Source organism: Chelonoidis abingdonii, chromosome 3, assembly GCF_003597395.2.
Source record: "Chelonoidis abingdonii isolate Lonesome George chromosome 3, CheloAbing_2.0, whole genome shotgun sequence".
Classification (NCBI taxonomy): Eukaryota; Metazoa; Chordata; order Testudines; family Testudinidae; genus Chelonoidis; species Chelonoidis abingdonii.
Window position 1 is genome coordinate 152,694,669 of NC_133771.1, and position 21,424 is coordinate 152,716,092.

The window sequence follows — 21,424 nt, forward strand, 5'->3', positions numbered from 1 at the left end:
GTGGGCATCTAGTCGAATGGTGTAGTCGAGCTTCTCTCTGCCATCCATCTCCATCCTCTGATGAACTAGAAGTTCAGTGGGGACACCTTCTTTCCCAATTCCTTCTTAATTGCCCATTTATGCGACTTACCACCTATGGAATATCTCATTCTCTGTAAAACTACTTTATATCTTAGCTTTCACAACGTAGTCTCCTCAGTAAGGAGTTCACAAGTTGAGTCTGTGTTCGCGATGTAGAGAACCTTCCTTTATTTGTGTTTAAACCTGGTCCTGCTGATTTAATTTTCTTTTGTGACCCCTGATCGTGTGTGTGGGTACTTATAGGGGGGAATATAGTTAGAATAACTTTTTCTTCGGTCTTCCACTTTCTTCACACACTCATGATTTGTAATATGCCTCTATGTCATTTTGTATCCCTCCTTTAGTCTCCTTCTTGCCACTTGCCTGAAGAGTGCTCCCTGTTTAATCCTTCCTCAGTATGGGACCCTCTCAAATGCCGTATCTCATTATTCTCCTCTCCTCTGAAGGCATTGGTATTCATCCATGAAAGCTCATGCTCCAATACGTCTGTTAGTCTATAAGGTGCCACAGGATTCTCTGCTGTTATATAGCACTTTAGTATTCTGTTGTTAATCACTACCTGAGAGCATACATTTACAGATTACTACAAAATTTTTGGTATTGCTGTTCTGACTATACATTTCTAACACTCACTGCCATCATAAAGAGCAGTAAACCTATTCACCAATTATAATCTAAAAGGAGAATTCTGTTCTGACAGTTGCTAATGTTGGATACATAGCTGTGTCAATCTCTCAGTAGATCAAGCAGTGTCTTTTGTTAGATATTTAAATACATTATAGTTTGTTTGTTTGTTTATTCAAATGTTACCTTGTATACTGTTTTTTATAGCTTTGGACGCTCGTCTAGAAGTTGGACTGGAACAGCAAGCAGAGCTGATGCTGAAAATGATGTCTACTCTAGAGGCTGATTCCATTTTGCAAGCATTAACAAATACATCGCCTACATGTAACTATACGTTGCTAAATCTTTCTCTTCACTCACTGACCATGAATTTCACTTAAAACTTGTTTGCTTGCTAAGGTTAACTTCAGAATTCTCTCAAATAATTTGTAAATTGATTGTTCAAGTGGTGATACTAAAAAATAAAACTGTAGGAGTCATTTTACAAATTTGTGGAATATATACCATTATTTTCAACTGCTGTAAGGGAAACGCTATAAAGAAGAAGAATAGGTTTCATTTGGAGTCTCTAGTTGAATAAAGACATGTTTAGTGAAGTCCGTAAATTTGTTTTCAAGAGCTTGATTGTTGGCTGATTGATTGAACAAAGGGGCATATTCCCACTTGGAATGGGACTGCATGAAAAGCTTAAAAGGGAATTCCCAATAGTCTGACTGTAGTGCACAGCAGAACTGTAGAGCTTCTGCTGGCCAACAGCTTTGAAAGCCCATTTCAGTGGGGTCGTGCCCCAAACAATGAATGTAAAGAGCTTTATACCTGTCACTCAGGCACACCCTTTCAGGTTTCTGTAACCAGTACTATAGTGACTTAAACACTGTTTCAAAGATGTGAATATAACATGGGAAAAATCAGTACTGGATAAGTAAATACAAATATTTTTTGCCTGGTATAACTTTTCCTACAAAAGAATTTATGAAAAAACTTGATTTAATTTTTTAGTAACTCAGTCTCCTAGTGGAACAGATGATTCATTGCTAAGAGGATTACATGCTGCTAACCAGACCAACCAGCTGATCATACAGTTGTCCTCCATACCTATGCTGAGTGTGTGCTTCAACAAACTATTTTCCATGCTACAAGTCCATCATGTTCAGGTATGGAATTACGAACTTTCAGAACTTTGGCTAATACAGTACTTAATGCTAATACAGGCGAGTCTCATCTTATGCGGGGGTTCTGTTCTGCGGTTAGTGCGTAAAGCAAAAACGGCGTATAGTCAAAATTACATGGAGTTGAATGGTGGGCGGAATCGCCCGCACTACAGGTACAGTATTAAAATTGTTGTTTCTCTTTTTTTGTTTTTGTTTGTTTTTGTTTGTTTTTGCCAGCCACGTAAAGCTGAAATCGCGCATGTTAAATGCGCTGTGACAGACCCAAACCAGTGGGGTACAGGAGTCTGGTAGAGGGCAAATATACTGGTCACTGGATGAGTAGTTTTCTGTTCCTTGAGTGACCAGAGCAGGGGCTGCACTAGAGTAATCAGGAACCTGCTAGAACCAATTAAGGCAGACAGGCTGATTAGAACACCTGTAGCCAATCAAGGCAGGCTAATCAGGGCACCTGGGTTTAAAAAGGATCTCACTCCAGTCAGGTGGTGGGGAGCCAGAGGAGAGGAAGTGCGTGTGAGGAGCTGGGAGCAAGAGGCACGAGGAGCTGGGAGCAAGAGGCACAAGGAGCTGAGAGTGAGAGTGTGTGCTGCTGGAGGACTAAGGAGTACAAGCGTTATCAGACACCAGGAGGAAGGTCCTGTGGTGAGGTTAAAGAAGGTGTTTGGAGAAAGCCATGGAGAAGTAGCCCAGGGAGTTGTAGCTGTCATGCAGCTGTTACAGGAGGCACTATAGACAGCTGCAGTCCACAGGGCACTGGGCTGGAACTCGGAGTAGAGGGCGGGCCCGGGTTCCCCCCAAACCTCCCAACTCCTGATCAGACACAGGAGGAGTTGACCCAGACTGCAGGAAAGATCACTGAGGTGAGCATAGCTGCCAATAAGCGCGGGACCCACCAAGGTAGAGGAGGAACTTTGTCACAGCGTGTAAGATGTGACAGACCTGTATTGAGAGAAGTGTTACATTTCCCCATATTCATAGTTTAACTGTTGAAAATAGAATGGGAAAAGACCTGTTTAGTTAAGTAGATGACTTTTTAAGTTCTCATGTGCAAATAGAGATAAAATAAATTACTCGGTATCCGAAACACTTGTCTACAGAACATAACTTTTCAAAAAAAATTTTTTAACACTTCTGTAATTAGAACAGTATTGGATCTTTCACTGAAGGACGTTGGGTACCTCAACTAGTGATGAATGTTACTAAAAGTTAAAATTATTTAACATTTAATGGTCCTGATTATGTAAAGGCCACACTGTGAAAAAGTAGAGGCCCATTTACGTGTTTTGCCCTTGCATGTGTGCGCACACATGCAAATTGAACAGTATAAACAGGATAGTTGGGAGCCTACCTTTCAGTTTGTATGCACACTTGTAGTTACGAAGCACATTTGTGTGCCTCCCCACATCAGTTTAAATATTTAATCAAAAGTCTGTTACACTAGCAGATTTTGAATACTATAGTCCCATCATTGCTTGTGAGTAATGAAAGTCACTGGCTTTGCGCATGAGGCATTCCAAACGTTATATGCTGAACTTCTGCTGAGATACCTTAACTATTGAGATTTTCAGGCAATATGTAAACCATTCTTTTCCAAGAGAAACCTGGAGCATAGATAATTCTCAATTGTGTTTAAAATACAGAAATAAAAAAGCCATTGCCAGACTATAGTAAAAGTATACGTATACTATGTTAAGTGACGTTTAATTTTACTTGAAATTTCTGTGTATCTATTCGAAGTTTCAAAGCTCTTCTGAAAAAGATTGTGCTTGGCTGTGCTTGTCACCAGAGTAGTGATAGCAGAGAATGTAAAAAAGATAGTTGATATTTTAAAAATCAGAATTGTCTGTTTCTCATTTCAAGGTGTAGAGGTAAATTTGTTTTTGCTGATTTTGTTACTTTATATCAGCTATTTATCTTTTTATTTTCAGCTTGAATCGCTTCTACAGTTATGGCTCACGTTAAGCCTGAATGCCAGCTCCTCTGGGAGTAAAGATAATGGCGCTGATGTTTTCCTTTATAATGCTAATCGGATACCTGTAATTTCTTTGAACCAAGGTAAAAATATTCTAGAATGGGATAATAGGTGTGTAAACAGCTAGAGTATGATTTTCATAAGTGGTTAGTGTTGAAGTCAGTGGTAAAACTTCCTGCATTTTTTTCCAGAGACTCCTCTGGCTCTCCTTAACATAACTTTTGTGAATGCTATTCATAGGTTATCAGAGAGCATTCTATCAGCTTGGTCTTTCTGGAATGGTGGAAGAAACCATCACAGGATACTGCTCAGAATTAGTATTATTAAATTTCAGTGGTTAATGTATTGCTGTTCTATCACTCCTATTTGTTCTGTGAGGACTTTATTTGGAATGCTATGCCTGCCAGAAGCAGGAGATATATCTGCATCCTTCTCTAGTAAACGCTTCTGTGGCAACTTCCTCTGCCCCACTTGCTCCCATTAAAGGCTGTGGAAGAAAATAAGCTCTTTGAACTGGTAGTCCAAAGAAAGTGGAGATGGAAACTCTTTTTCTGCTGTTTCAAGAAATAAATAGGGCTGCCAATCAATTAAAAAAAAATTAATTACAATTAATTGTGCTGTTAATAAAAATACTATTTATTTAAATATTTTTTGATGTTTTCTTCATTTTCAAATATATTGATTTCAGTTACAACACAGAATACAAAGTGTACAATGCTCACTTTATATTTATTTTTTATTATAAATATTTGCACTGTAAAAAACATTTGTCCATGCTGATGACTGGTTCTGCTCAATAACAATCCAAATCAGTACGGACCGATGCATGTTATTTTCATCATCTGAGTCAGATGCCATCAGCAGAAGATTGATTTTATTTTTTTGGTGGTTTGGGTTCTGGAGTTTCTGCATCAGAGTGTTGCTCTTTTAAAATGTCTGAAAGCATGCTCCACACCTCGTTCCTCTCAGATTTTGGAAGGCACTTCAGATTCTTAAATCGTGGATCAAGTGCTGTAGCTATCTTTAGAAATCTCACCTTGGTACATTCTTTGTGTTTTTTGTGAAATCTGCACTGAAAATGTTCTTAAAACAAACAACATGTGGTGGATCATCATCTGAGATTGCCATAACATGAAATATATGGCAGAATGTGGATAAAACAGCAGCAGACATACAGTTCTCCCTCCCAAGGAGTTCAGTCACAAATTTAATTAATGTATTTTATTTTTAATGAGCATCATCAGTGTGGAAGCATGTCCTCTGGAATGGTGGTTGAAGCATGAAGGGACATATGAATCTTTAGCACATCTGGCACGTAAATATCTTGTGACGCCAGCTACAACAGTGCCATGCAAACTCCTGTTCTCGCTTTCAGGTGACATTGTAATTAAGAAGTGGGCAGCATTATCTCCCGAAAATGTAAACAAACTTGGTTTCTCTTAGCAATTGGCTGAACAAGAAGTAGGACTGATTGGATTTGTAGGCTCTAAATCTGATTTTTTTTGTTTGTTTTGTTTTTGAGTGTAGTTACATAACAAAAACCCCTACATTTGTAAGTTGCATTTTCATGATAGAGATTGCTCTACAGTACTTTTATGAGGTAAACTAAAAATACTGTTTCTTTATCGCCTTTTTACAGTGTAAATATTTGTAATAAAAATAATATAAAGTGAGCACTGTACACTTTGTATTCTGTGTAATAATTGAAATCAATATATTTGAAAATGTTGAAAAAGTCCAAAGATATTTAATAAATTTCTATTGTTTAACTGCGATTAATCACAATTAATTTTTTTGAGTTAATTGTGAGGTAACTGTGATTAATCAGCAGCCCTAGAAATAAGCAAAGCATCTGTCATCCAGCCTGTACTGCTTCCTGCCAGTTTCCACTAGTGAATCCTGTCACGTTCCCTGAAATCTCCAGTAAACATGTTACTGGGGATTTTGCTACTGAAATGACAACCCCACAGTGTACCCTGAGGAGTGGATTTTGATCCACACAGGAAAAACGGCCTGGTTGTAGAAAAATCTTAACCTTGCTAGCACATGAAGCACTGAAAGAAATCAGTCACTGTCTCATTTATTCCATTCTGTAATTTGAGAGACTTTGGGGATCTAGCTTAGTGGCAGCCTGGTATGAAGGCATGCCTCAAATTTTCTCCTGTAAATAATTGTGGTTAAGCCTTCCTTTGTTTAAAAAAACTACAGTACTCTTCAGCAAAGTTAAAAACATTAAAGCCTACATTAATGAAGCTGCATACTTCAATCTGTTAGCCATAAAATGCTATACTGTATTCCTTGAAAATAAAAAATTCATATTTTTTTATGCGTTGCTTTTGTTTGATGGAAGGATTTTACATTGACGTGAAAAATTCTATTTGTGTTAATTCATGTACAGTATCTTTTAAATGCACAGGATTAGCAGCAAAAGAAATGTAATGAACTTTCAGTCCTAATATAAACTCCTGATTATTACCTTTTTGTTAAGGGCTCAGTATTTTGAAAAAATAAAGTGTGTTCTTCTTTACAGCATCAGTAACTAGCTTTCTGACAGTCCTGGCCTGGTATCCTAATACCTTACTCCGGACGTGGTGCCTTGTACTTCATAGCCTAACTCTTATGACGAACATGCAGCTTAACTGTAAGTTTTCTCTGAGTGTTGTTGTTACGATGCTTGAAAACTAAATTACAAATGAAATAAAGTAAAATAAAAAGGTTCTTAATAAATGCAGGGGAGGTTTCAGGGGATAGATCGTGAATTTTGGTGCCATTCAGCTGCAGGGTGTCTGAATCTTACCCAGGTTTTGTAGTGACTTACCATAAATCTATACTATGGGTGATGTCATATGTGGAATACATAGATAATTTCAAGCGTAGTTCATCTAACAAACCTCTGTTTAAAATAGAATATTCTTACCGAGCATATCTGCTCCTTTCAATCTTACCTGCTCTTTTCAATGACACAAGTTTTGCTGCATTTTTTATTCCTATTAATACTGCATAGTTAACATCACAAAGAGAGGGAGCTGAATTCTGTTCCTTCTTGTACATCATCAGAATGGCATACTAAATCATTTATACTGTTCACTCTCCCTGTAAACAGTAGCTTCTTAATGATGGCAACATTTTTATAACTGGTTATGGAAGGGAGAACTCAGCTTGACTTTCACTCACTTGAGCCGTCAATAAAAAATAGGAAAAAAAGAGAAAAGAAAACATGCAAGGTAACTTAGCTAGGTGTTTTTCCCCAACATAGCATATATCCATAATACCTCACTACAGTGGCATGACAAGCACTTTAAAGAAGCTTAATTGTTCTTACATTTCTGTCAATCTTTAACCTTCGCTGTAAATCCTTTGTTTTTGTTAACCCAAAAAACCAGTAAGCAGTTAATACTTCTGACTTATCTTTTTTTCCTGTGAATAGACACTCTTGTATGCTCTTCTAAATTTTACAATGAAGTAGGGTTTGAACGAAAATGTAGTTTTTATTCAGATGTTGCCGAGTGGAATGTAAGTTAATTCACAAAGTTATACTTCACCAGCACACGTGCAGTTAAATCTACTTACTAAAATAACCCTTTAAGATAAAAATATTTCTGTAACCGTTTTTGACAATTAATCCCCTAGTTCATTTTGAATATCTGGGGACATCAGTTAACAGCAAATGCAGACAAGAAATTCCAATAAATTTTTTGTCCGTCCCTTGTTGAAAGTGTTAGTGCTGATTAAGAAACTATAAGTATTTCTAGGATGTCCATTGCTACCTTGTCTAAATGTCACAGTGATAAATCTCTTCTAAAACACTTGATATTTTCAAAATTCTTTACCAACGTTTAATTAACCTGTGAGCCCACACAACATCCCCTTGAGGTCTGTAAGCTATCTTCTTCCTCTTATCCCTTCATCTAGTGTTGAGTAATTGTTCAACGATCTGCCATTTTCCTCTATTTCTGGCGATATTAAGGTCTACTTGCTTACCACCTTCTCTGATACAATCCATTTATTGCTTTCTCAGCTTTCCTCAGGGTCTCCTGCCATACTATCTTACATCAGGTCCTCTTTCTTTGAGGTAGGTAAATGTTGTTACTATTTGACAGCCGGAGAAACCAAGAGGCCAAATAACTTTCCCAAGGGTACCTAGTGAGTAAATGGCTGTCAGTAACCCAAGTTGCCAAACTCAGTCCTGTGCCAAATCCACTACGTCAAGCTGTTATGGGGTTCTTACACTATTTTTCACTCTCAGCAGATTGAAACAGTACTAGCTTCCACTTCTAGTTTTCTTTTTTCTTTTGTTTTTTGGCTTTTACTCTTTCCTCCCTGCTTTTTGACTAAAATGATATTGGTACCCTAACTTCTCTAGCTGTAGAGTGATATTTTTTGTTCATGGTGCTCCATCTGGAGCAATTTGTGAGAAGCAGTCCACAGAATAGGCTTCACTTGATAACAAAGATCACTTTGCAATCCTACAGCCTTCTAGTGTCTCAATTTTTCATCTTTATGGAAAGGAAGAGAAGAAATTCTTTTTAATTGTTTTTTCTTCTATCCACAACAAACTGTCTGTCTTTTCAGATGAAGAGCTTGAGTGTCTTTTCATGATAAACATCTGAGTTTGGAGAGCTAGTACCTGTTTTCTGTCTGAAGACAGGAGGCCAGGTCTTGCCTGTATGTCAGTCCATTCAGGGCATCAGACAAAAAAAATTTCAAACCTTGTTAGGGGAACACAATCCCTTTTATGTTAACTTTTGTAAACACTCCATCTACTGTTTTAGCAATTTAATCTGGAAATTTATAGTACTATGAGCTGGTCATATCAAATCTTAAGATTTAAGCTTTGAGAAGTAACGTGAGATTATCCCTTTTTTTGATCACCTTTTGATTTGTTTTGTAATTGCAATGAGGAAATTAGTCTTGGCTCTGAGCACAGTTCTGAATGCATTTAGAGAGGGAGAAATGATCTAAAGTTTGACACTGATGCAAGATGGAGAGTGCAAATGGTCTGGTTCTTCAAACACGGGGACGACTTTTCATTCTTAGGTGATATTGAACAACCTCTGAGCTTGTCAGTTCTTTGAATCAGTTCTCACAGACTGGAGGAAAGATTCTGTATTCTGTTACACAGCATTTCAATTAGTGTGTGGAAAGTCACTTTCTTCTTTGCATTTTGTTCCTTGTGTGCATTCTGCTGAGTTAAGCCACAGGCAATTCCAAGAGCTACTGTGAAGGGTGGCGGAAGAACTCCAGCTCGGCTTAGATGAAGTCCAGGATATACAGCATAAGTTTTTGGACATCCTGCAACCCTTCGGACTCAGCCAGATAGGCCTTCTGGTGAATGAAGCCATACTGGAAGAGGCATGAGTCAAACGGCATACACTGGCAATGTGCAACCTCCTACCCCCAAGAGATCTGAGAAATGTGACTTTGTCCTGGCAAAGAAAGCAGGGTTTTTATTTTTCCACTTCTCTCTGAACTCTCCGGTGGTTTAGGCTGCCACAAAAAGATGTAGGCAGCAATACCCAACAGTCACCACTGATAAGGAGGCCAAACATCTGGACCTGCTGGGGAGGAAGGTGTTTACATCTACTAGCCTCCAATTTTTTATATTGAACCATCAAGCTGTGTTGGCTAAGTATGATCTAAATTATTCAACATTTCTAGGGACTAATTATCAGAGCAGAACAGGGCTTAATTTCAGGCCTTTATCAGTGAAGGCAAGCTGGTGGTCAGAACTACATTAGAGTCTGTGGCTGATGCAGCTGACATTGGATCAAGGTCAATGGCAACTGCTATCATGATGCGCCAGGAATCATGGCTCACTCTTCCAGGTTTCCCAGGGAGGTCCAAATACTGCAGAAGACTTGGCCTTTAAGACTCTATATGAAGGGGGTGGGGGGAAAAGTATATCCTTGAGAGGAGAAGAAAGGCAGTAAGTACAGATCCTTTGCTGTAAAGATGACAAAACCAGCTTATAGTGCTTCTAGGTAGGCAGGAGAGAATCCTTAAAAAAACCAACAGGAAAACTTTCTTCTTTGAGTATTTGTCCATGTGGCTCCCACTCTGTGCACATGTGACCTTTTGTACAAGATCAGCGTCTTTGAATAGCAGTGTCTTTCTGGGCTGCACGTGCACCTTACAGGTATTTGCACCATTAACTTTCATTATTGAATTGATTAGATGTTTGATTCACATTCTGATTAATAACTGGGAAAGTTGCTTATCAATACTGCATATGACTGTTCAGTGATTACCAGACAGCACTGTATGAATGTATCTGTTTCAGTATGACAAAAGATGGAGGAAGTGGTAGGAAAGGAAGAGGACTGGCAAAATGGAACACACAATTTTTCTAAAACAAAATGTGAATATTAGGAGTTGTTAAATAGCAAGATAGAAAAGATCCTTGTTCATCTCAAAATGCAGAAAAAATGTTTCTTTTGGATTCTCCAAGATAGTGTTTCCTTGAATAGAGCTGTCTATTGAACTAAAAGAGCAGTACATAAAGTTTGATCTTGATAATGAGACTTTATGCTATCAGCCTCAAAATGTAGCCTCAATGATAACTTAAGTCACTGTTTCAGGTTTTCTAGAATCACTATATCAGCTTCCTTCAGGAGCTCTATCTTGGTCTTCAGCACCCCCCTGTGACAGAGTCAGGCCAGACAACTGCAAGAGCGTGCTTCTTCTGAAGAGTCTCTCTCAAACATATAGGCCATGAAGCAAGCATCTCTGGTCCCTCGGGGACAAGAGGATGCCCTGGTCTCACAATCTCAAGGCCGAAAAAGCTGAAAGTACGGAGCAATGCAGCTCTGTCATCTGTTTTTGTGGAAGCAAATGAAGACATGATTAACTTGAAACTGTTCTTCAGCAAACTCAAGAAGAACTGAAAAACTGTCTTAGCTTCCTTCAGGCAGAGCACCACTGGGAATTTCTAGATATAGGTGGTTGTTGTTCAGCACTGCCCTCCAATTAACATGTTTGGCCTCTGTAAGCCTTGAGCCTTAGGATGTTACAGGCCCTATGAGCTGAGAAGGAATTACCTCAGGGCAATTAGGGACACCTGAATCCAATTAAGGGCTGCCTGAGACCTTTTAAAACCCCTCCTTTGAGAGAAAAAGGGAAAGATAACCTGCTGCCAGGCTAGTGGCAGCAGGTTATAAGCTTCTCGAGGGTGAGAGGCTTTGTTCCTTCCCATACGGGAAATAGCCAAACCTGAGTACCTGCCAGGGAAAGGACTGACACCCCAGGGCAAACAGGACTGCAACCTGCCCCACTGAGGAGGCAGGGAAAAGTATCCCCCTTTTGTTTTTGTGTTTGAGACTGTTTGTTTACTTTTGTTTGGTGGAGGATCACCCGTTAGGCCGACCCTGAGGCCTACCCTGAAAATATGACCAAAATAGCACAGAAGGGAGAAGGCAAACCCTGCCCAGAGGGGCTGATTTACTCCAGGCCTGCCATTGCCAGAGGGGGGAAGTGCTAAGTCTGGCGAGATGAGGGAGGTGCCTTGCCACCCCCCCACCCCTCAAAGTGTTTTTACTCAGTGATTTGGGTCACAGAAATATTGAAAGGTGAAGATGAGCTTATTTAAAAAATGGCATGTGTTTTTTTGGGGCTAATTTCACCTCCAGCTAATGCACAAGGAGCAATTTAAACACTGTACCCTGAATACACTCGTCCATAAAAAATTAACATGCAGTTTCACTACATGAAAAAGAAAAATTAAGGAAGAACAAAAGAATCGCCACTAACATTACTGCGAGATGGGTGGTTGAATGTGATATGACCAATCATTTATTGAAAAAAGATGGTTAATACCTCATCTTCCCAATAACATTCAGTGGATTTTTCAGAAAGATTGTCTGTTTGCATCCAGCTACTATAAATCTATTGAATATTGCACTGGGGACACTTAGGGTATGTCTACACTATGGGATTATTCTGATTTTACATAAACCGGTTTTGTAAAACAGATTGTATAAAGTTGAGTGCATGCGGCCACACTAAGCACATTAATTCGGTGGTGTGCATCCATGTACCGAGGCTAGCGTTGATTTCTGGAGCGTTGCACTGTGGGTAGCTATCTCATAGTTCCCACAGTCTCCCCCGCCCATTGGAATTCTAGGTTGAAATCCTGATGCATGTTTTGTCTAAAAATAGAGTCAGTCCTGCCTAGAATATGGGGCAAGTGTACTAGAGAACCAGAGAGCACAGCCGCTCCAGGAGTCAGAGCCCCAGAGATCCCGCAGAAATGATGAGCTGCATGCCATTCTAGGGGTGTGCCCCTGCAACAACCCCACCCGTTGCTTCCCTCCTCCCCCAACCTCCTGGGCTACCGTGGCAGTGTCCCCCCATTTGTGTGATGAAGTAATAAAGAATGCAGGAATAAGAAACACTGACTTTTTAGTGAGATAAAATGAGGGGAGGCAGCCTCCAGCTGCTATGATAGTCCAGGCAGGACATTAAAGAATGGACGGGGGAGGGGGGAGGAGCGCAGCCTCCCGCTGCTATGATAGTCCAGGCAGTACAGAATCTTTTCTTTAGACATGAAAGGGGGGGGCTGATGGAGCTCAGCCTCCAGTTGCTATGATGAGGACGGTTACCAGCCGTTTTGTACCATCTGCCAGGAAATGACCAGGGAGTCATTCCCATTTTTACCCAGGCGCCCCCGGCCGACCTCACCGAGGCCAGCCAGGAGCACTCACGGGATGATGATGAGACGGCTATCAGTCATTTGTGTACCGTCTGCCACTGGGGAGGGAAGGGGAGAGGATGCTGCTGTTCAGCGCTGCAGCACCCCATCTACCAGCAGCATGCAGTAGACATACGGTGACATTGAAAAAAGGCAAGAAACGATTTTTTTCCCTTTTCTTTCACGGGGGAGAAGGGGGTAAATTGACGAGATATACCCTGAACCACCCCGGACAATGTTTTTGACCCTTCAGGCATTGGGAGCTCAGCCAAGAATGCAAATGCTTTTCGAGACTGCGGGGACTGTGGGATAGCTGGAGTCCTCAGTCCCCCTCCCTCCCTCCATGAGCGTCCATTTGATTCTTTGGCTTTCCGTTACGCTTGTCACACAGCACTGTGCTGTGGACTCTGTCTATCATAGCCTGGAGATTTTTTTCAAATGCTTTGGCATTTCGTCTTCTGTAACGGAGCTCTGATAGAACAGATTTGTCTCCCCATACAGCGATCAGATCCAGTATCTCCCGTACGTCCATGCTGGAGCTCTTTTTGGATTTGGGACTGCATCGCCACCCGTGCTGATCAGAGCTCCACGCTGGGCAAACAGGAAATGAAATTCAAAAGTTCGCGGGGCTTTTCCTGTCTACCTGGCCAGTGCATCCGAGTTCAGATTGCTTTCCAGAGCGGTCACAATGGTGCACTGTGGGATACCGCCCGGAGGCCAATACCGTCGATTTGCGGCCACACTAACCCTAATCTGACATGGCAATACCGATTTCAGCGCTACTCCTTCTCGGGGAGGAGTACAGAAGTCCGTTTAAAGAGCCCTTTATATCAATATAAAGGGCCTCATTGTGTGGACGGGTGCAGGGTTAAATCGGTTTAATGCTGCTAAATTCGGTTTAAACGCGTAGCGTAGACCAGGCCTTAGAATATATTGTTGTGCTATGTTTTAATCTATAAGGAGGCACCGACTTTACAAAAATAATTGAATGAGGTTTTTGGGGAAACTTGATAGGTTATTGGTTGACGCTGCTGTCACTGTCCGTGGACATCTGGCTTGATATAATTAGCCACAAAGTGAGGAAAACAAATGGGGGAAGGATAGGTCAGTGGTTTAAGCATTGGCTGTTAAACTCAGGGTTGTGAGTTCAATACTCAAGTGGGCCACTTAAGGATCTGGGGCAAAATCAGTACTTGGTCCTGCTAGTGAAGGCAGAGGACTGGAGTCAGACTTTTCAGGGTTCCTTCCAGTTCTGTGAGATAGGTGTATCTCCATATATTATTTAGGACAAAATACCAAAAAAAGGAAGTTATGGGTGTTGCCTTTTAAATATAAAAGTCATAAATTGAGCCCAGAACAGAATGAGGCTGAGATTTGGTAATGGGTACATAATCCTGAACTGTTTTGTTTCTCTTCTAGCATGTAAAGTGGAGGAGACCAGTTTCTACTGTGACAGGCTCAGGCCAGATGGGTACAGGAGAGTGTTAGAAGGCAGATATATTAGTCTCAGATTAAGTAGATCCCTTTTCCCTGGGTAAGGTAAAAAGGGCAGTTCCAAAACAAGCAGGAACTTGCTGGAACCAACTAAGGCAGGCAGACTAATTAGGACACCTGGAGCCAATTAAGAAGAAACTGCTAGAATCAATTAGGACAGGCTGCCTAATCAGGGTACCTGAGTTAAAAAGGACCTCACCTCAGTTTGTAGTGTGCACGCGAGGAGCTGGGAGTAAGAGGCACTAGGAGCTGAGAGTGAAAAGGAATATAGCTGGAGGACTGAGGAGTACAAGCATTATCAGACACCAGGAGAAAGGTCTTGTGGTGAGGATAAAGAAGATGTTGGGAGGAGGTCATGGGGAAGTAGCTCAGGGAGTTGTGGCTGTCACACAGCTGTACCAGGAGGCACTCTGGACAGCTGCAGTCCACAGGGCCCTGGGCTGGAACCTGGAGTAGAGGGCGGGCCCAGGTTCCCCCCAAATCTCCCAACGCCTCATCAGATACAGGAGGAATTGACGTGGACTGTGGCTTCTACCAGAGGGGAAGGTCTCTGGGCTATTTCCTGAGCCACATGGTGAATCTCTGAGGCGAACAAATCCGCCAATAAGCGCAGGATCCACCAAGGTAGAGGAGGAACTTTGTCACACTACTCTGAATCTACATTTAAAGGAGGTTGTTGCAGTTCATTGTATTAAAATGGTGAAAAGTAGTAGAAATAAAATCATGCAACACAAAACATCTGAATTCATATGAACTTTTAAAAATTATGCAGGCAGCTGAGCATCAGTTGAGTATGTCTTTATCACATTCAGATTGGATTAGTTGAAACTTCATAATAGGTTATGTTAGGGTGATCAGATGTCCCGATTTTGTAGGGACAGTCCCGATTTTTGGATTTTTTTTCTTATATAGACTCCTATTACCTCCCACCCCCTGTCCCAATTTTTCACATTTGCTGTCTGGTCACCCTAGGTTATGTACTAAAAAGAAAAAAGTTGATATATCATGTCTTGCAGCAGTTACAAGAGTCAGGAGTTTAACTAGTTATTAAAGATTATAGTATTTTTTATTTGCAGTGTTAAACTTTATTTTGGACAATATGTGCCTTTTTTATGCTTAGTATAAATATGTTTTTGAAGAATATCAATTTTTTTCATTTAATTAAATATTTTGGATGTGTGTGTGTGGTTAGAGAAAATCTTAAACTTGTTCAGAATGAGAGTATTGGTTGCTGCCAAGGTAAGCCCTAGATTGGCAAACTGTGTTTTTCAGAGGCTCCATGTTTCCCTAGCTTGATCCTCTTCAACAATTTGCGCACCTATCCTGCTGTTTCAGATTCATCTTCCACCAAAGCAAGGCTGGCTTTCCTTCCTTTAGCATAGTCAAATGTGGACTACAGCACATCCCTTCTTTGCTGTTTCATGGGGCTGATATTGCCTACCTCTGAGGTTGAGAAGGCTGCTTCAGCCTGTTTTTTTCTTTGAGCCCCAGTTTAGTTTTTTCTTCATCAGTCTTGGCTTAATTAATTGGACTCAAAACAATATTGGCAAATCAGTGTGAAGCATATGCTCTTTGCACCTCTAATAATCTCTTTTCAGTATGTGTTTGCTGTATCTACTTAATATGAAAAATCTGTAATAGGTTGTGGACCAGCAACTTATGACAAAGGAGAACTACTCACAGAAAATTCTTATTTTTGTTTTCCTCTTCTCCTTCCATCCTGTTTCCCTCCATTTTCCTAGAGGAATTTCTTTTCATGGCAAGCCTCTCCAACATTATAACTTTTATTTCACTGCTTTGAAAGCTTCTCAGTTGAGATAGAAGTTGTCAGGATTTAATACTGATCTTGATTGACAGTACTTTGCCTCCTGATGGATGGAGAGTTATTAGTTAGTGTAAGGAAACTATTGTATAATGAAGAGGAAGTCTCTGAGACAGAGTTACTGGTAAATACTTTTCCTTTTTCGCTCATCTACAACCTTTCCAAGGTAGAAGCTATTCTTGATAAGATAGATGCCAAGGAAACTTTCAAATACAAAGAAAGCAAACTTTCTCAGTATTTTTTCCCCTCATCTATGGGATGAAGTCTGTGTCTATCTAAATAGATGTTCAGGCCAGTGCAGTTTGATGAAAGTAAATGTATCTATTCCAGTAGGGCTTCCACACTTTCCCAAGTCTGTTGTAGTTGAGTTTTCTTTACTGTATGTAAGGCATGTGAGTAAGTTTGCTATGTATTCATTAAGCCTTATTTTGGATCATCTGATATATTCTAATTTTACCTGTATTTCCATATCACACTCACCCCCAAACTTGGGGGGTTTGTTTCTACTGATAAATCTCGAAGTATATATAGTAGTTGCCAAAAATGTGCTGTAAAGAGCAGATAGAATACATAGTCCTTGCCTGAGAGCTTAATGAGTGCATTTAATAAACAATAGAAAAGACCTGGGCTGAGGAAGATCAAAGGTTAGAATAGAGTTCTCTGAACATACACCTCTACCCTGATATAACGCGACCGGATATAACACGGTAAAGTAGTGCTCCGGGGGGGTGGGACTGCGCACTCCGGTGGATCAAAGCAAGTTCGATATAACACGGTTTCACTTATAATGCGGTAAGATTTTTTGGTTCCCGAGGGCAGCGTTATATTGAGGTAGAGGTGTATTGCCTCCACAAAACTAGAACTTGCTTTTATCTTCTGAATTTGCCCGTAAAATATTCTTAAGATAGAAGCAAGTTCTAGTTTTGTGGAGGCAATACACCTCTACCTCGATATAATGCGACCGGATATAACACGGTAAAGTAGTGCTCCGGTGGAGGGGGAGGGGGGCTTGGCGCACTCCGGTGGATCAAAGCAAGTTCGATATAACATGGTTTCACCTATAATGCGGTAAGATTTTTTGGCTCCCGAGGGCAGCGTTATATCGAGGTAGAGGTGTATTGCCTCCACAAAACTAGAACTTGCTTCTATCTTAAGAATATTTTACGGGCGAATTCAGAAATTGAGTGGAGTGACTGATGTGGAACTTGATTAATGAAGAATTAAGAGTACTGTAATTAATGCCAATTAGCATGGGTTTGTGGAATCCTTATCCTGTTAAACTAACTTGATATCTTTTTTTAAAATGAGATTACAAGCTTGGTTGATAAAGGTAAGTGTTGACGTAAAATACTTAGACTTCTGTAAAATGTTTGGATACTGCATGACATTTTGACTAAAAAACTAGAATGATAGAAATTTAACATGGCACACATTAAATGGATTAAAAATTGGCTAACTGATCTCAGTGAAATTGTAAATGGGGATTTGTCATTAAGCTGGTGTGTTTCCAGTGGGGTTTCACATGGATTGGTTCTTGGACCTATGCTATTTAACATTTTTATCAACAATCTGGAAGAAAACATATAATCCTCCCTGATTAAGTTTGTAGATGACACACAAATTGGGTTGGGAGTAGTAAATGATGAAGAGGACAAATCACTGATACAGAGCAGTCTGTATCGCTTGGTAAACTGGGTGCAAATAAACATTATGCATTTTAATACACCTAAATGTAAGCATATATATCTAGGAACAAAGAGTGTAGGACATACTTTCCAGATGAGGGACTCTATCCTGGGAAGCAGTGACTCTGAAAAAGATTGGGGAGTCATGGTGGATAATTAGGAAAACATGAGCTCACAGTGTGGTGATGTGGTCAAAAGAGCTAATGCTATTTTTGGGTGCATAAACAGAGGAATCTTGAGTAGGACTAGAAAAGTTATTTTATCTCTGTATTTGACACTGGTGCAACTGCTTCCGGAATCCAGTGTCCCCAGTTCAAGAAGACTATTGATAAATTGGAGGGGATTCAGAGAAGATCCACGAGAATGGTTTCTCATCTTTTAACCATGCTTTATAGTTAAGGACTCAAAGAGCCCAATTTATTTAGTTTAGCAATGAAAAAGATAAGAGATGACTTGATTAGTCTATAAGTACCTATATGGGGAACAAATAGTGGATAAAGGGCTCTTCAGTCTAGCAGAGAAAGGTAAAATGCATCCAGTAGCTGAAAGTTGAAGCCAGAGAATTTCAGATTTGAAATAAGGTGTACATATTTAATGGTGAGAGTGATTAACCACTGGAACAGTTTACCTAGGGTTGTAGTGGGTTCTTCATCACTGACCATTTTAAAATCAAGGCTGAATGTTTTTCTAAAAGTTGTGCTCTAGGAATTATTTTGGGGAAGTTCTATGGCCTGTGTCATACAGGAGAGCAGACTAGATCAGTGGTTTTCAAACTTTCTTTTTCGTGGACCACTTGAAAATTGCTGAGTGTCTCTGTGGACCACTTAATGATCTTTGCAAATGTTATTTGTACCATTAGCTAACTATAGTAAAGCACTTCTGATAAAAGCACTACATATATTATATAAGAACAAAAAATGTTTTGTTCTACAAATAAAGCGCAGAACTCACATTTTAATGTCAGTAGTATTATCTTTCTAATGCGATGGATGTGCCCTCTCCCCCACACCGTGGCAGCCTCTGAGCTGGTTCTGGGAAGGAGGGCCGTCTCTCCCCAGCAGTCACAGCCCTGGAGCTGGGTAAAGTCCACCTCCTTTCTCTGGTCGCCGCAGCCATGCACATCCCAAATTCCCCCCACCCCCTCTTCTCACCCCACTGCCCCCTCCCATCTGCCCCCTGTTCCCCCCAAGGGCACAACATCACCACATATACTTGTGTGGCTCCACTAATTTAGGTGGGTGGCCCTTCATTCTCTTGTGCGTGGCCACCCAGTCACGTATCTCAGAGGGAACTATCCAGTTGGGGGTCTGTTAGATTTGGTGGTGGGAAAATGGTATACTCAGAACCCCAGTGAATGGTAAATAACGTATAGTAGTTTACTCTATTTTGAATAATGATGTGTAATGAATAATGCATCGTGTGTACCAAGTATAAATATTATCTATTTTGTTAGTACTTGCAGTTCAAATTCTGTTTTTATGTTTTTGTTTTTAGCTGGTTCAAGCAGTGCCATCGGAGCTCAGGAAAGTACTGCCCAACTGTTGGTGTCAGATCCCAACCTCATTCATGTTTTAGTAAAATTTCTTTCAGGCACTAATCCTCATGGAACAAACCAACACAGTCAACAGGTAATGCTGCTAATTACAAAAATAGAAGTAACTCAGAATTCTAGTTATTTTACCTAGTGTTGTACAACCTCATGTCCATGGCTTGCACCATCATCACTTGTATGGTTTTAGATGACTGTGTGGTCATTTTTTGTGTGCAATTGTTGTTGTTCTTCAAGTATATGTCCTGATGAGTGTTCTACCATAGGCTGTATGCAGGGCTGGCTCTAGGTTTTTTGCCGCCTCAAGCAAAAAAAAAATTAGGCTGCCTTCCCACAAGCCGCCCCCGCACCCCCGGGCTCTTCTCCCCCACCCCCACCTGCACTCTCCTTCCGCCCCTGCCCTGGGTCACTGGTAATGTGCTCCCAGGGCGGGTCATTCAGCGGGAATTTTGGATGTGCACAGAACACAGGCAGGATTGGTTCCTATATAGTTACAGAACTGCAGTAAAGTGGAACAATTTTCAGCTTGTGTGGTTGGAGGATATCTGGATGCGTATTATAAGACTGTCCTCCATAAATGAGGAAAAGTTGAGGTGCCTTTATTATTCTTTTGTTCCATTCTTTGTTTCTATGGGGAATCTGTCAATGCAATATCACTGTCTTCCTTTTAAACAAATAAAATTAAAAAAAAAAAGGCAATGGCTGTTGAAAATAGCAATTCCAATCCTGAAAACCACTGGGAAGCATTTCTTGCTCAATTTTATCCTACTTTTTCCACAGCAAATTACAGTGGATCAGTATATTTGATTTGGGAGAAATGAAGTAACAGCTGCCCAAACTGAGCTTGAGCACTCCTGAATTTTGAGGTGTTCAAATCTGGAAGGCAGGTGCTAGATTCCCTTTCTGAATATTAGTTAAATCTGGAAAGGAAAAGTCAATTTCTGCTTCCATGGTTCAGAAGTGGAAATCCTCCTAAGTGCCTGGTACTGTTCCAGAGCCTCTCCTCCCTTACTTTTCATTTTAAATTCTGGTGGGATCCACATACCTCCCTTGCTAGGCTTCAGATAGAGAGGGGCACTGTCCATTTAGTCCACCCAATTCCACCTTTGGGGAGCTGCAAGATGAGGTCACACCAGTATCCCTAATCCAGTCTGGGGATGTCTTCTGAAGGGGATATCTGGGCCAAAGCCTTCTACTCCCTGGGCACACTCATTCCTCATTCACAATGCAACCCCACTCTAGCAGTGAGCTCTCCATTCACAGCAAGCTGCAGCATGAGGTTTTAGCTACCATACTCCCTCCCCCGCCTTTCCTGTTGATAGCGGCCAAGAGAATGCTGGGAAATGTAGTTCTTTCCCTGCTTCAGGGCTGGCTCTATAGGCCGGGAGCTAACCAAGGAACTACAGCTCACAGGGCCTCCTGTTGGTTTTCAGCTCCCAGGTGGGATCCCTGCCAGCTGCCGCTCCTGCAAATGGGCTGCCCCAAGCAGCTGCTTGCTTTGCTGGTGCCTAGAGCCGCCCCGGCAGTATGTGTGCTTGTGCAGTCTCGATAAGAGACTGCAAAGTTGTGTCTGCCAGCCCTTGCCTGAGCAGAGCCGTGCCAAGTGCTTTAAATGAGGGTATATAGGGATGCATGGGTATATACCCCTAGGGGTGCCAGGGTAAACTTCTTGGCCACCCCAAACAACATGAAATGTTGCCTGTTCTGCTCCAAGGGAGGCTAAAGCTACAATTCTCAGGGGAATGCCTGATAACACCAAAGCCCAATATCCTTCTTTATGCTTTTCCATCTATTCTGTTAATCCTTAAGACCCTTTTCAGGCTGTGCTGAGAAGGAGCAAGAGCTATGCTCATAGCACCTGTTTGACCGAGACAGTCTCGGAGTTAATGCACTTTAGATTGCCTCTCACAAGGGACCTGTTGACACAGAACTCAGGGACCATCATCCATCCTAATCCGTCCTTCCTGAATCTGAGAGCATGGCTCCTAAATCACTCTCAGGCATGAAGTTGGTCATTGCAGATAGATTTCAGTCAGTTTTCTTATCCAGTGGAAAGTCCACTACTCACAAGGCTTGCCTCCAAAAATGGAAATGCTTCCAATTCTGGTGTCCTTCCCTTCATTTCAAGCCTTGGAAGTTCTGCTTTCCAAGATCCTGGACTACTACTCGTTAGAGTACATCTGGCTGTCATCACAGCCTTCCACTCACCCATCCAAGGCTTCAGTCTTTGCCTATCCTACAGCAATTAGATTTCTTAGAACTTGTTCTCTCTTTGACACCTGGCCTCTCAACGTTGTTTTAAATGCCTTTTGGAAAACCTTCAAAACAATGGCAACCTTCTC

At 41.0% G+C, this 21,424-nt stretch overlaps 1 protein-coding gene across 1 annotated transcript in view; it reads left to right on the plus strand.

The window, feature by feature from the left end:
- BIRC6 (baculoviral IAP repeat containing 6) overlaps positions 1-21,424 on the plus strand; it is a 337,908-nt gene that overhangs the window by 124,015 nt on the left and 192,469 nt on the right. The window contains 6 exon segments of the mRNA XM_075064579.1: positions 478-533; positions 913-1,029; positions 1,705-1,859; positions 3,803-3,929; positions 6,377-6,487; positions 19,028-19,161. Coding sequence (XP_074920680.1) covers positions 478-533; positions 913-1,029; positions 1,705-1,859; positions 3,803-3,929; positions 6,377-6,487; positions 19,028-19,161 — 700 coding nt within the window.